The sequence below is a fragment of the Engystomops pustulosus genome, chromosome 11, assembly GCF_040894005.1.
Source record: "Engystomops pustulosus chromosome 11, aEngPut4.maternal, whole genome shotgun sequence".
NCBI classification, from domain to species: Eukaryota; Metazoa; Chordata; class Amphibia; order Anura; family Leptodactylidae; genus Engystomops; species Engystomops pustulosus.
The window spans coordinates 54,987,657-55,002,002 of record NC_092421.1 but is presented as its reverse complement, the minus strand read 5'-3'; the positions used below and the strand labels follow the sequence as shown (position 1 = coordinate 55,002,002).

General features: G+C 48.5%; 1 protein-coding gene across 1 annotated transcript; it reads right to left on the bottom strand.

Moving 5' to 3' along the window:
- Positions 1 to 1,421: 1,421 nt before the first annotated feature.
- Positions 1,422 to 6,050, bottom strand: LOC140106181 (uncharacterized). The gene is made up of 2 exons (XM_072130449.1): positions 5,402 to 6,050; positions 1,422 to 2,845 (listed from the first exon to the last, which is right to left on the bottom strand). The coding sequence occupies exons 1-2, from the start codon at positions 5,811 to 5,813 to the stop codon at positions 1,869 to 1,871; spliced, it is 1,389 nt and encodes a 462-aa protein (XP_071986550.1). The 5' UTR covers positions 5,814 to 6,050; the 3' UTR covers positions 1,422 to 1,868.
- Positions 6,051 to 14,346: the final 8,296 nt, after the last annotated feature.

The window sequence follows — 14,346 nt, the reverse complement described above, 5'->3', positions numbered from 1 at the left end:
GAAAGCACGCTCGGCGTGCGATGTCACAACTACCAAAACCACTAGCCGCCAACCTCCTAGCAAGTGGCGTGAGCAGAGGTGACTAACCATCAAACTTAATAAAACCAACCAGGTCCTAAAAGGGGAGGCCACCCCCATGCAGGATCCTGGCATAAATCATCTTAACTTCCGGACTTAAAATAACCACACCATCTTTTCCTCAACTTGTTATCCACTTTACCAGTTGAATTAGCTGTTGCCAAGAACCCCGCCCCCGCCACGCATCCTAACTCACCTAACACTGACAGCCTATACAAAGAATATATAACTACTTGTATCCCGCCTCCCAAACTCACATAAATGACCCTAATACAAACAAAAACTAAGGGAGGGTGGGTGGGACAATTTTCTCAAGCCAAAAGATGGCTGCCCTTCCTGAATCTCCTATATAAACCCCTCACTATCTCCTCCCCCCATTTTAAACCCACCTATCAACTTAGCACTAAAAAACTCCACCCCCCAAGACCACTCCACCCATCATTTTCTCTCCTCTCATCCCTGCCTGTCATGGCCGCACTGCACCTATCCTTGCAGCCGGCTTCGTGCTAACATGACCCAGGCAATTGCTGACTCGGTACGATTAGAGATGGAAGGAAAGTAAAATAATTCTGCCTGACCAACCCCTTCTAACTAAATAAACATACATACAACTTTTGAATTGGAAGGTGATTGGTCACAGCCTTTATTGAAAATGTTTACAATCTGTAAGAAACAAACTTTGTTAAAACACAAAAATATAACAATTCTTTTCAAATTAAAATGATGGGTGAGCAGAGTCCTTGACAACAGCTTCCAAAAATTGCCACCAATATTTCCATAATCATCTTCGTCCGGTGCCTTTATATACCATTATATATATGCTCAGAAAGCACGCTCGGCGTGCGATGTCACAACTACCAAAACCACTAGCCGCCAACCTCCTAGCAAGTGGCGTGAGCAGAGGTGACTAACCATCAAACTTAATAAAACCAACCAGGTCCTAAAAGGGGAGGCCACCCCCATGCAGGATCCTGGCATAAATCATCTTAACTTCCGGACTTAAAATAACCACACCATCTTTTCCTCAACTTGTTATCCACTTTACCAGTTGAATTAGCTGTTGCCAAGAACCCCGCCCCCGCCACCGCATGGCGGCTTGACCCCTTAAGCCGGCATGCCCCTCCACACCCGCACAGCAAAGCCAGCCGCTTCAGCCAAACCGTAATTGAACACATCCAGTCCCAAATCTGTCAAATGCACCCCATCCGGGCCCGTATAACTCACTTCCTCCTCCAGCAATTCATGCCGCACCACTAAACCTCCATTCAGGCGCACGAACTTTGACACACTTTTATTGATCTTCTTCCGTGTATGGTTCAGAGCTGGCACTGACACCGCCCCCCTCCACCTCAATCTGCGGACCATCTCAGACCACACCAACAGACATTCCGCATGCTCGTCCAACATCCATAACAAATCCCTTTTTATCGTCTTAATCAATGGCCGCATTGGAAAACTGCCAACATCGTTGCCCCCCACATGCAACACCAGTACATCTGGCACTCCCCATTTTTTAAACGCCCCTTCTAAACGGAACCTTACCTTGTCCCAGCACAATCCCCTAAAGCCAAACCATCGTACACTTACCATATCCTCATCCAGCCCCAATGACCTACCACCTAAGCGCAGCTGCGCTCGCTTCTCCGCCCAATAGATGAAGGAATGGCCAAACATCCACACCACACACTTGCGTGAACCTATCCGTAATGAACAAACGAATTAAACACAATAACCCCAATCCCATCCCGATAGACGCCCCTGCCTCTCTCTACTCCCACACTGCCTACCCCTTAACGCTCCACTCTATGCATACGCACATATGACCGGAAGCGCCGCGACTCCCACCTGCCAATGCGCTTTACTTCGTTTTCCGACATACCCCATCTAGCCGCCTCCGTAGCTGCGCCTATACGGAAGGAATGTGAACAATATTCCCCTTCTCTTAACCCCAACCTCCTTATGCATGCCCGAAATACCGCTACAAACTGATATCTAGTCAATGGTGACCCATCAGCATGAATAAACAAGGAGCCGGCCGCTCCCCCACGCACCCGCACAAAAGCCTCATATTTCGCCACCGGGCACACCAACTGACCCTCCAATCTGCGCAATGAAACCAGAAAACCCTTACCCAACTTATCAGTCTTTGACCCCACCAAAGTAATCCGCACCTCATCCATCCCCATTACTACATGGCGCACCTGTATCCCTCCCGGGGAACTTTTTCTGGGACTAACCAACTCCCCCACCCGAAAAGCCCCAAAAAATGCCCAAGAAAAAACCACGCAAAACAAAACCCGCTCATATTCAGACACACACACCGCCGGCAACATCCCCAACAGTTCGTGCAATAAGTTAAATGACACCGGCCTCCTGCCATCAGGGGGACCACCCTGCTTGACGTACCCTTTAACCGCCTGCCTGACAATGAATGACTGCGTATCATCCACCCCTCCACAAAGTTTAAACAGAAATGATAGAGCAGCCAATGACTTCTGAACCCCAGCCCTGGACACTCCCTTCTCTAACAACTCTGAAATGTAACAAATCACTGCCTCCCCTCTGACCCAAGGCAACCCTCCAGCACACCAGTCATCCTGAAAAAGAAACCACTCCTTCCATACCTTCTGATATGCCGACCATGTGGACGGCGCCAACGATCTCTGAATCCAATACAAAATCTTTAAATTACCAACTCCCAAACCGCGTCCGGGCACAACTTCGGCTCCTTCGCCGCCCCCGGCACCAGTTCCCTGAATTTTTCCAGCTGTAGGCGAGATAAAGCGTCCGCTATAGTGTTATCCACTCCTGGAACGTGAACCGCCCGAAACATCACATTCCAATCCAGGCAGCGCAACACTAAGTGTCGCAGCAAGACAATCACTTCAGGAGAAGATGCCGTCTGCTGATTGATTACCTGCACTACTGACATGTTATCGCAATGAAACACTACACACTTGTCCGCTAGCTGACACCCCCACAGCTCTACTGCCATAACAATCGGGAACAGCTCCAACAAGCACAGATTAGCCGTCAGGCCCTTCTCCACCCACTGCCTGGGCCACTGCCCAGCACACCATTCTCCGTCAAAGAAAGCCCCATAACCCACGGCTCCCGCTGCATCCGTGTATAGGTGCAACTCCAAGTTAGAGACTGGTGCGGACATCCACAATGTCCGACCATTGTACTTCGCCAAGAAACTGTCCCACACCACCAAATCCGCCCTATGTCCACTTTGCAGTCTGATAAAATGGTCCGGCCTACGCACCCCTGCTGTTGCCTGTGCAAGACGTCTACAAAACACCCTCCCCATTGGCATAATGCGGCAAGCAAAATTCAGCTTGCCCAACAATGATTGCAGCTGTCGCAATGTAAGTTTTTTCTTCACTAACGCCTCCTGCACCCCCAAACGAAGGTCCTCCAACTTAGCCTCTGGCAGGCGACATTCCATCTTCTCTGAATCTATTTCAATGCCTAGAAAACACAATGTTGTCACCGGGCCCTCTGTTTTTTCCGCCGCCAACGGCACCCCAAACTCTGCGAAAACCTGCTCCAAGGTAGCCAGTAATATACTACAACCATAACCGCCAGCCACCCCTACACAAAGAAAGTCGTCTAAATAATGAATAACTGATTTTGAACCCGCCTGCTCCCGGATGACCCACTCCAAAAAAGTGCTGAACGCCTCAAAATATGCACATGAAATGGAGCATCCCATCGGGAGGCAAGCATCCACATAATAACAATCATCGAAACAACACCCCAACAAATGCATCGACTCCGGATGAACCGGTAGCAATCGAAATGCAGCCTCAATGTCGGCTTTTGCCATAAGAGCTCCCCGCCCGGTCTCCCTTACCAGGGCCACTGCTGCATCAAAAGACGTGTATGACACCGACGTCAAGGAAGTATCGATGTCATCATTAACTGACGCCCCTCTTGGGTAAGACAAATGGTGTATCAGCCTAAACTTCCCGACCTCTTTTTTCGGGACCAAACCCAGAGGGGACACCCTCAACTCAGCCACGGGGGGTGTAGAAAACGGACCTAACATCCTACCCAACGCCACCTCCTTGTTCAACTTTTCCCTAACTACCATCGGAAACTCAGCTACCGACTTTAAATTCCTTGCAAAACAACCCCCCAATCCCTCTCTAAATGGAATCCGAAAACCCACACTAAAACCCTCCTTCAACAGCAAGGCTTTTTCCCTATTTGGGTATGTCTCTAGCCACGGCATCATTGCGGCGAGACGCACTGGAGTTATCCCCTTTTTGAGTGGGTTCCCCGGCCCGCTGCAACTGAGCACCCCTTCTCTTAAAACATCTGGAGAAGGGGTGATTACTTCCCCCACACCCTGAGCACTCATGTCGGAAGATACAGGAGACTCCCCATGTACATGAGCCTTCGTTAAAACGCCAGCAGACACCCTTTCTAACCCCGCCCGACGGGCTCCCAAGCTTCCCCCCGTCGGGCCCTGGCTGAAAAGGCGATCCTGCCACCTGTACCCCCCCAAAATACGACCCCTTCCCTGGAACCTTGGGCAACGTCATCAAACGCATCCACAGATCTATATCCCTGTGATCCCATTCTAATGACGGCTGCACTGACATGCGCTGCCGAAACTGCTCATCGTACTGTAACCATGCCGTGCCCCCATAGTTTTTATACGCATCCCACACTGTCACAAAGTAACACCACAATGCCGAGCAGCATTCAGGGCGCTTCTCGCCCACCACGCTTGCTAATATGGCAAACGCATTTAACCAGTTTCCAAATGTACGAGGAATCAACCTGAACCTTCTCCTCTCCTCGTCCTCCTCTTTCCTATGCTCCTTTCCCTTTTCCCACCTTTCAGCACTAAAGCGCTCCAAAGGCAACAACGTGAAAATGTCCAGATTCTCTTTCTTCCATATCTTTTCCTTAACCTCTTGTTTTAAATGAGCCCCTAAGGGCCCCCTCATACAAATGTAAAGACTAGCTTTCGCCCCATCCGACACTGGCAGCGGCTTAGGACCCGCATCTTCCTTCTCCGTCTGCACCCCTGTCTCTGCCGAACCGGTGGTTACTCCCTGTTCTTGCCTCGCAACCATCCCAGTCCCCGTACTCGAGCTAACGCCCCCAGTCCATACCGCTAACGGCCCAGCCCGCTGTGACCCCTGAACTTGCTCAACTACTTTCACTAACCGCTGTACTCCCTGTAATATCTCCTGCAGCGCTCCACCCGAGGACATATCAGCCCCCCCCAGCACAAGCTCGCTGCCCTGTCGTACTGTTGTTTGTGTAATTCCCTGTACCAGTGTATGCGTGCCTGTAGACCCACCTGATTGAGCAGCGCTGAAGACACCTGCTGCTCCTGAGGAGCTGGAAGCTCCTGCGACCATCCCGGATCCTGGCAGAGACTGTTGTCCAACTGCCGCAGCTCCTGGCGAGGCCGATATCCCCACCGCCACAGGCGATGGCACCGGTGCGACTCCTGCCGCGCTGGACTCCGCCAGAACACCTGCCGAGACCGCCATCCCCGGAGCCTGTCCTGGCTGGGCCGTGCCTAAAGCCTGCCGCAACGTCTCCAAGATAGCCGTCTCAGCGCCGCCGCGAGCCTGTAACGGAAAAAGAACAGAGGAGACACCACGCACCACAGACTGGTCCTCCCCCTGAACCCCCATACTGCTGCTGAGTGCCGCCGAACTCGGCTGACACCCCCCAGCAGCCCTATGCCCGCCCACACTATGCATTCCCGGCTCTCCACTGTCTCCTAGAGGGGGTGCACCGCCCCCCCCCGCCACCACACCTGCAGCCTCCGACTGGGCCGCCCGCCTAGCCCCTGCCCTGTGCACCTCGGGACTGGAGCTATATGCTCCACTGCCTGCCCCCTGCCTCCTGGTGGGAGAGCTGTCCTCACGCTCCCCCACCGCCACGGGCCGCTGACGCTGCCTAGCCGCGGTTCCCAGCTGGCTCCTCCTCTTCCCATCCAGGACTCTGCGGCCGCTGGCCACTTCCGCCCGCCGCCTTTTTGCAGCGCCGCTGTCCCCTGGCGCTCCCCTGGAATCCCTGGCACTCACCGCTGGCCTGGTGAGTCCTTGATCACTCCGCCTCCGACCTCTCGGTACCGGCTCCTCCTCTTCTTCCTCGTCGGCGTCGACGTCATCCTCCTCGTCGGCGTCGACGTCATCCTCCTCGTCGGCGTCGACGTCATCCTCCTCGTCGGCGTCGACGTCATCCTCCTCGTCGGCGTCGACGTCATCCTCCTCGTCGGCGTCGACGTCATCCTCCTCGTCGGCGTCGACGTCATCCTCCTCGTCGGCGTCGACGTCATCCTCCTCGTCGGCGTCGACGTCATCCTCCTCGTCGGCGTCGACGTCATCCTCCTCGTCGGCGTCGACGTCATCCTCCTCGTCGGCGTCGACGTCATCCTCCTCCTCCTCGACGTCATCCTCCTCCTCCTCGACGTCATCCTCCTCCTCCTCGACGTCATCCTCCTCCTCCTCGACGTCATCATCCTCCTCCTCGACGTCATCATCCTCCTCCTCGACGTCATCATCCTCCTCCTCGACGTCATCATCCTCCTCCTCGACGTCATCCTCCTCCTCCTCGACGTCATCCTCCTCCTCGACGTCATCCTCCTCCTCGACGTCATCCTCCTCCTCGACGTCATCCTCCTCCTCCTCCTCCTCCTCCTCCTCCTCCTCCTCCTCCTCCTCCTCCCGCGTCACCGCTCCTGCTCCACCCCCTCTCCCGGATCCTCCTCCGCTCCGCCTCTTGACCGCGCTGCCACGTGTCGGCGCCATCTTCGCCGGCCTTGCTGCATCCCGGACTCTACCTCGGACCACAGCGCTGGCCGGAACTTGCTGCGCCTCTTCTCCCACCGGGCCCCGAGACCTCCTCCGCTGATCACCGCTGCCGCTGCGGGCTGCAGCACCCGCCTTCCGCTGCCCCCGCACCGGAGAAACCGAGGGGCTCAGTCGCTCTGGAGGCCGCGATCTTCTGGAACTCGCCGGGCGCCCAGGTATGTTGCCCCCGGTCATCGCCAACATCTGGCTCCTCACCCATTCTGGGCCCTTCTCCCTGGCCTGCTCCCTCATTTTTTCTAAAAAGGCCTCCACCTCAGCCATCCTAAAATACACCTGACCTAATCTTGTCCCTGTCAGACCTAACCTGCCTCCCTTCTCACGTACCCCTTACTAGGCCCTAACCTCTAGCGAAACAACTGACAACCTCCTCTGACAATTTTCTCAAGCCAAAAGATGGCTGCCCTTCCTGAATCTCCTATATAAACCCCTCACTATCTCCTCCCCCCATTTTAAACCCACCTATCAACTTAGCACTAAAAAACTCCACCCCCCAAGACCACTCCACCCATCATTTTCTCTCCTCTCATCCCTGCCTGTCATGGCCGCACTGCACCTATCCTTGCAGCCGGCTTCGTGCTAACAATCTGGGGTCTATTAGGCCGCGTTCACATGGGTTTTTTGGTTGCATTTACATTGTGTTTATATTGTGTTTTTAACAACAGCTGAGGAGATTTTCCTAATTATATTACTGTTAACATTTGTGTTTACAAAATGGGATGTTAACACATGTTGTAACACGCATCTAGTTAGCGCAACGGTAATGCATGCGTTAACATTGTGTAAATGGTTGCGTTTTGTAGGCACAAATGTTAATAATGTACTGCTAGGCGTCCGTTCCTAGCGCTAGCGAACGCACATGGAAACCTGGAAACGCATGTGCGTTCGGGCGGAGGACCTCCCCCTGTGCGCTAGCGTCGCATTATGACGGACGCCTAGCGGTACGTGTGACCGCGGCCTAATTGGGCAAATCTCCTATCAGCTGTTGTAATAGATTTAAGCGCAAACAAAACGCAACGTGTGAACGCGGCCTTAGGCTGCATTTGAATTGCATTTTTAAATACAATTTAAAGGCTGCAGGGAGGGGTTTGGCCCTATCGCAGATGCAATTCGATTGAAATGTATGTAATCAGCATATGTGGTGCTTGTTCTCAACTACAATGGTTTCAGTGAAAATGCCCATGAAATCTAGGTAAGGGTGATGTCACACAAGAAGTTTTTAGGCCGTGTTTAGTTAAAAATGCATGTGTTAAAAAATGCAGCCGGGGAAACGCATATGCGATCGGCCTGAGCCCCGTCCCCTGTGCGCTAGTAGAATGTGTGAACCCACCCTAAGCTATTCCTGAAGCCTTTAAATTGTGTTTTTAGGGCGCTCTCACACGATGCGCTGCGTCATGTTTTTTGATGCGGTTTTCACGGATTCCAAAAGCTTCAGCAATAATCACATGCTGAGGTTACATTGCGTTTCCACTGCATCTGCTAAAAAGCAATGTAACCTCAGCATGTGATCAAGGCTGAAGCCTTCTGAATGTGTCAAAAACGCATCAAAAAGTGTGATGCAACGCATCGTGTGAACGTGCCCAGAAAACGCTGTGTGTCAACGGAGCCTGAAATTGGGGATCGGTCCCCACTGGAGATGCAAACACAGCCCGAGGTTGCGTTCCCACGTTTCAGTTTTCAGATGCAGTTTTTGAAGCTGAAAAGAAGGTGTGCATCATAATGGGTGAGGACAGTTTATTGAAAGGTTCTACTCCTGTTTTTTTCCCACTCTGCTGGTTTGGACATCAAAAACTGCATCTGGAAAACTGAAAATGGGAATGCTCCCTGAGGCCAAATTCCGAAGTGGCGATTGCAAAGACATCTTCTGAAATCACCTGTTGAAGTAACATTATGTTTCCTAATTGTGATACAAATGCAATGTTATTTCAACAGGTGATCGATGGGGGAGCCTTTGCGCTACATATCAAAATTTTCTCTTGGGGATTTGATTTTAGGCCTCATTCTCAGATCCCAAGCGAAGCACATGGTTAGTTGGAGGAGGGAAAATTAGCGCTTTCCATAGAAGCCGATAGCCACGCTCAGGTTTGCGCTAATTTTTGCAGCAGGGCTGCCTATCTCAGCTACGAGGCATGACTGTGTCCCCAATATGGTCGTGTGCATGGGGCCTTAGGCTGGCGCCACACGTAGCGCTTTGTCTGCGCTTGCAAACGCAGACAAAGTAGCGCCCACCGGGGCGGGCCGAGGCCCGATCGCATCGGTGTTTCTATGGAAACGCCTGCGATCGGGAACGAGCCGCCGGTGTTTCGCGTTAAATTAAGTGCTACGTGTGGCTACGTGTGGCGCCAGCCTTAGGGTGGTAGCACACGTGCTGTTTTGGCTGCGTTTGCAAGCCGCACCCACCGGGGGTTTCTATGGAAACGCCGATGCGAACGGGCCGCAGCCCGCCCCGGTGGGTGCGGCTTTGTCTGTGTTTGCAAATGCAGCCAAAACGGCACGTGTGCCACCACCCTTAGGCTGGCTGCACGCCACAGTGCAGTGGATAGGAGTCCTTGCATCATAGTGAAATATGATGCAAGGACTCCTTTTCTCCAAGCCAAACTGCAGCGCTGACACTGTGACAGTTGTTACAGTCTGATGTCATCATGATGTGTGCTGTCAACACATTTTGTGCATTGGTGTACAAGGGAAAGAGCTGTATACTCTGCCATGGTAATCAATTGTAACAGTGTCTTAATGAGACAATAGTACAATTGACCAGGGGGTTGTGGTCAGGCCCATGACTGGAGTCCCAGTATTTCCCCCCACTGATGATGGCCCTGTGCAATGGTATGGCTCAGATTTCAGGTAGAGCTCCCAGCAGAGCCTGCACGGCAGTACCCGGAGGCTGAGCGGCTCCTCACTAGGCCTCTGTGCTCCATTTATACATCTCATGGGGGTTTGATGCTGTTTTCCAGTTACATTAGCAGCACAGTGCTTGTACTTCAAGGCGTACATACACCCTTAAGGGTTAAGATAGGCTTTGTGTGAATGAGACCTAACGCAGAATAATTATAGCGCGTGTAGAAGGATCCACAAGCATTCCTTTCCCTTTGGTCAGATGATCATTTATACTGTTGGCAGGAGAAGGCTTGTGCTATGTAATAAATATACATTACTCTCCAGGCCCAGCGTCAGACATCAGTACAGTATGACACATGAAGGATGTGTGTGCCTAGGGTGGGGGAGGAGTGCTCGCTGTGTGGGAGGGCTACACAGAATCAGCCAAGCTATCCCCTTGGGGGCTCCAGCTGCCTTTGTATTTTATTATCACTTCTTAACAAATTTTGATAGAAAATGGATTGTTCCTCTCTAAACCCCTTTATATTTATTTCTCATTAAATTCATGAACCTGCCCGTAAACAGCAATGATCCCCCCCTTAAAGGGCAAGAATGTGCGGCAATAGTGGAAGCGGGTTTGTGAGTGTTTCTATAAAGGAGGGTACATTGTCCTATTCATTATTATATCTTTTACCCCTGAGGAAGTCTCCAGTTGGAGACGTAACGCGTGGGGAGCCCTCCACCTCCTGACCACTTCACCACCCCGTTCGTATGCTGCTATCTCATGGCTTGTTGCCGGGTTATTTGTCTTTTCTACTAGGATTTGCCTTCATTACTTGTATTACCTGTTTACCTCATTACCTGTATTACATGCATACCATAATTGCATTGTAGGCATTCATTTACCTAGCACTTACTTTGATGGCAGCTGGATTTATGCATTTGCACTTTATACCTGTTTTTCCAATACTTAGGGATGGCTTGGGTATATATTGCCCATTCAGGAGGTGTCTTGTTGTTTTTTGCACTAACCAGAGTGCACAACATGGTAGATAATTGTGTGTACTTTGGTACAATTTTAATTGATTTTAATATGTGTTTGTGTTCAGTGTTCGATATAAATAAACTTGTTACGTTTTTTTTAAACCTACATGTCATTGACACACTGCTTTTTCTGGTTCTTTGATCTATTCATTATTATACTTATTTCCATCATTGAAATGATTATGATGTATTTTATCATCATTAAGGTTGTTGTTATTATAAGTAATAATCATATACATATAATAATCAGCTCATTCCATAGCTTTTTATGATCAGAAGATGCCACATACTAAATAAAAGACATGAAACCTTCTTGTATACTCTGTGAAAACAGTACAAAATATGGGCATAACAATAACAATAGTAAAAAGATTGTGAGCTCTACAGACGAGGGCCTCCTTCCATCTGTTCAATGTAGTTTTGTGTCTTTCATATACAGGCAGTCCCCTACTTAAGAACACTCGACTTACATATGACCCCTAGTTACAAACGGACCTCTGGATATTGGTAATCTATTGTGATTTAGTCCTAGGTTACAATAAACAGCTGTAACAGTTATCAAAGGTGGGATGAAAACTAGGGAATATTTTAGGGAACGGGAGAATGTTTTAGTTCCTAAATTTTTAACTACAAAGGGGCCTACTGAGAAGCCGTCGCCCAGGGCCTACTGAAACCTGGAGCCGACCCTCCCCGGAATCTATATGCGTCTGTAGTATAGAGCTCTAGACATCATGTGGGCACCACATTATATAAATATACTGTATATACTATCCAGAAGGCAGTATCATAAAACTGTGCCTTATTAGATACAACAAGAAGTTAAAGTAAACTTTTATGGACATTGTACTGAAGCTTGTAGGGTCATAATATAACCATGTGCTGGAGATAAAGCAAAAAAAAAAAATACAAGGGTCAGAGCTTTAAACATATTCATTCTAGTTCTAGACTATCACACTACCTGCACATTAACGTTGCAAAAATCTGTCGTTTTTTTCTCTTCTGCTTTTTACAGATCCTTGTACTACAGTCTACAAGTAAGCTGTGAAAAAAACGGTTCTGACTATGGCCTCATTCACACGACAGTGTGCCTTTCCTAACGTAGCATGGCGGGCACATGTCGGTGCCCGGGAGAGCAGGAGCGCTGCTCAAGCCCCTCTCCATAGCAATATATGCCGCCATATATATTTGGCATATATATACGTTGGTCGTATATACGTCCCCCATATGGCAGTGTGAATGTAGCCGAAGACATGTTCTAAGTTTTAACGGATGGGCCACATGGATAACAATAGGATAGGATAGTGAACGCAGGCACTGATCCGTTAAAATGTATTGGATTTAGTGCGCCAAGTACCCTCCGTTCAAAAAATGGATTTTCAATGTTTGTGTATCTTCCTTTAAAGGGGATGTCTGAGAGATACAATTAATGGCCGATCCTTGAAATAAATCAATGATTTGAAATTTTTTTAGGGGTCCAAGACCTGAGCCAAGCAGTGAGCAGCTAATTCTAGCATACATACTGAAATACAGACTCAGCATATCTCCAATTATGCGAGAAAAAGCTAAAAAAGAGCAGCCAGGCACAGCGTACAGAGCCATCTGTTTCCATCTCCGTACATTATTTATAACCTCCCCAATTAATTATACTCTATGTAGACCCCCAGTGCCATCCCAATTAATGATCAATTCTAAAGAAAAGGAAAAATGACAACCCCTTTAATATGAGAAGGCACAAAGGCCCAGGTTTACTTAAGCCCCTGCTCCAGTTTTCTGTTGGACTTTCATGTTCTTTTATGTGCAAACTGCCTGCACATGTATTTAAGAAGTGTCCAAGGGCTGCACCATGCCCGACACAAAATTCTGCAAGCGGCGTTCCAGGGCACATTAACACATTGCGCCAGATTTATCATGCAGTGTCCGACAAAAGTGTTTCATGTGCCCTACGTTAAAGGTGCACCAAAAAAAGTTGGAGCAGTGTAGGGGGAGCCAGATATATGAAGAGCATACGCCACATTTCATGAATCTAGCGCCCTCTGCACACTACACAGGCACTGCACATAGTACAGACTGCATTGTTTTTGAGAAATGTCGGCCAAAAATGTCATCATTTTAGAAAGATATGATATATTGTAATAAGCAAGGATTGGAATTTCTTACAGTAAATATATGATGGATCCGTTACATGTTACCACAGGATATGGACACATTGGGTGGCATTAATAAAAGGATTTAGGATTTTGTAGAGTTAAAACATCACCAGAATTTGTAACCTTTTGTTACTAACTTCCAGCTAAAACAAGTATAAATTACAGTGTAAATCCAGTCCAGTGCAAAGCATATAAAACCCCATTTTTTGTATATTTCTATGGGTTGTAAATAAGGTGGTAAATAAAAATAGAATACAAGGGTTTCAATCAACAGTTCCAGGTTTTTTGTGATTTTTACATAGAACATATTCACTGCAGAACTTCTATATTGGTGAATACATAATGCTTGATAGACTTGTAAAGTTAACACATTAAACCAACACTAATAAATGTATCTGACATCACTATCCTGCTAGCTCTTTATGGCTTCATTCACATTGCCTTTTTGTGATATGCTCAGCATACATGTCAGGAAAACTCCCGTCATATATGCTCAGCATATCTGTTCCTTCTGGAATAGATATACTGGTTTGATTTTAATCCCACATCATGTTATAAGGCCTCTTGTAGGTCATGCTTGATGCCAAGGGAGCTGCCTTACAAGGGAGCTAAAAGAGGCTTGGTTTTCCTTATCCCATCCTGGAAAACTTTGCACATTTCCCAAGAATCCCCTGTTTTGTGTCCCGCGAAAGCCAGCACGATTGCGAAACAATCCAATCGCATGCGACACCCGAAAAGTCGGGCAACCAGACGAAAATGCACCCGCGGGCCCTTTAGTAAATAAGCCCCAGTATGTATGTGAATTAGATGTAAAATCATTTGTAGATACTGTATATATATGTACAGGGACCCTGGTCCTGTGTTTCTGTATGTTGTTTGGTGCTGTATTTATTTATTGAGCTCTGTCCTGGTGCTGTATTTTTGTGTGGTGGTTTTGGTGATGTATTTATGTATTACAATAATTCACGGAAGGCACTGCGTGTTTTAATTAAAGCAGGGGTCACTATAGATGCTGAAATTAATTTCAGGGTCCACATTCTCTAGATCATTGGGGTCGGATGGCCCTTCATACACAATAAAACACCAGAAACACTGTATGTAATATTTTCTACTTGAGCAGAATTGCCTTGCTATAATTGGGGCATTTTATACATTTTAATCACGCTGTGGGGGGGTTGCTTTTAAAATTATCCCTGTAGAGTAAAGTAACTATAAACTGCCCTGCACCGCAAATATATTGCATACAAAAAGTTATAAAATGATAGAACGAACATAAAACATTTTTTTTAAAAAGAGTTTTTGACCTTAAGAATTGTGAGATATTTTGACTATAAAAATAATTATGGAAAAAGAACTGGAAACTTCTGCATCTCTAGTTCCAAAATATATCACTTTGCCTGGGAACTATGCAG

Bases quoted from the DNA above. Each gene is read 5' to 3' on its own strand.
- LOC140106181 (XM_072130449.1), bottom strand. From the start codon at position 5,813: ATGCATAGTGTGGGCGGGCATAGGGCTGCTGGGGGGTGTCAGCCGAGT. The intron at 2,846-5,401 runs GTGGGTCTACAG...TCTCGCCTACAG, and splicing joins CTTCAGCGCTGCTCAATCAG to CTGGAAAAATTCAGGGAACT.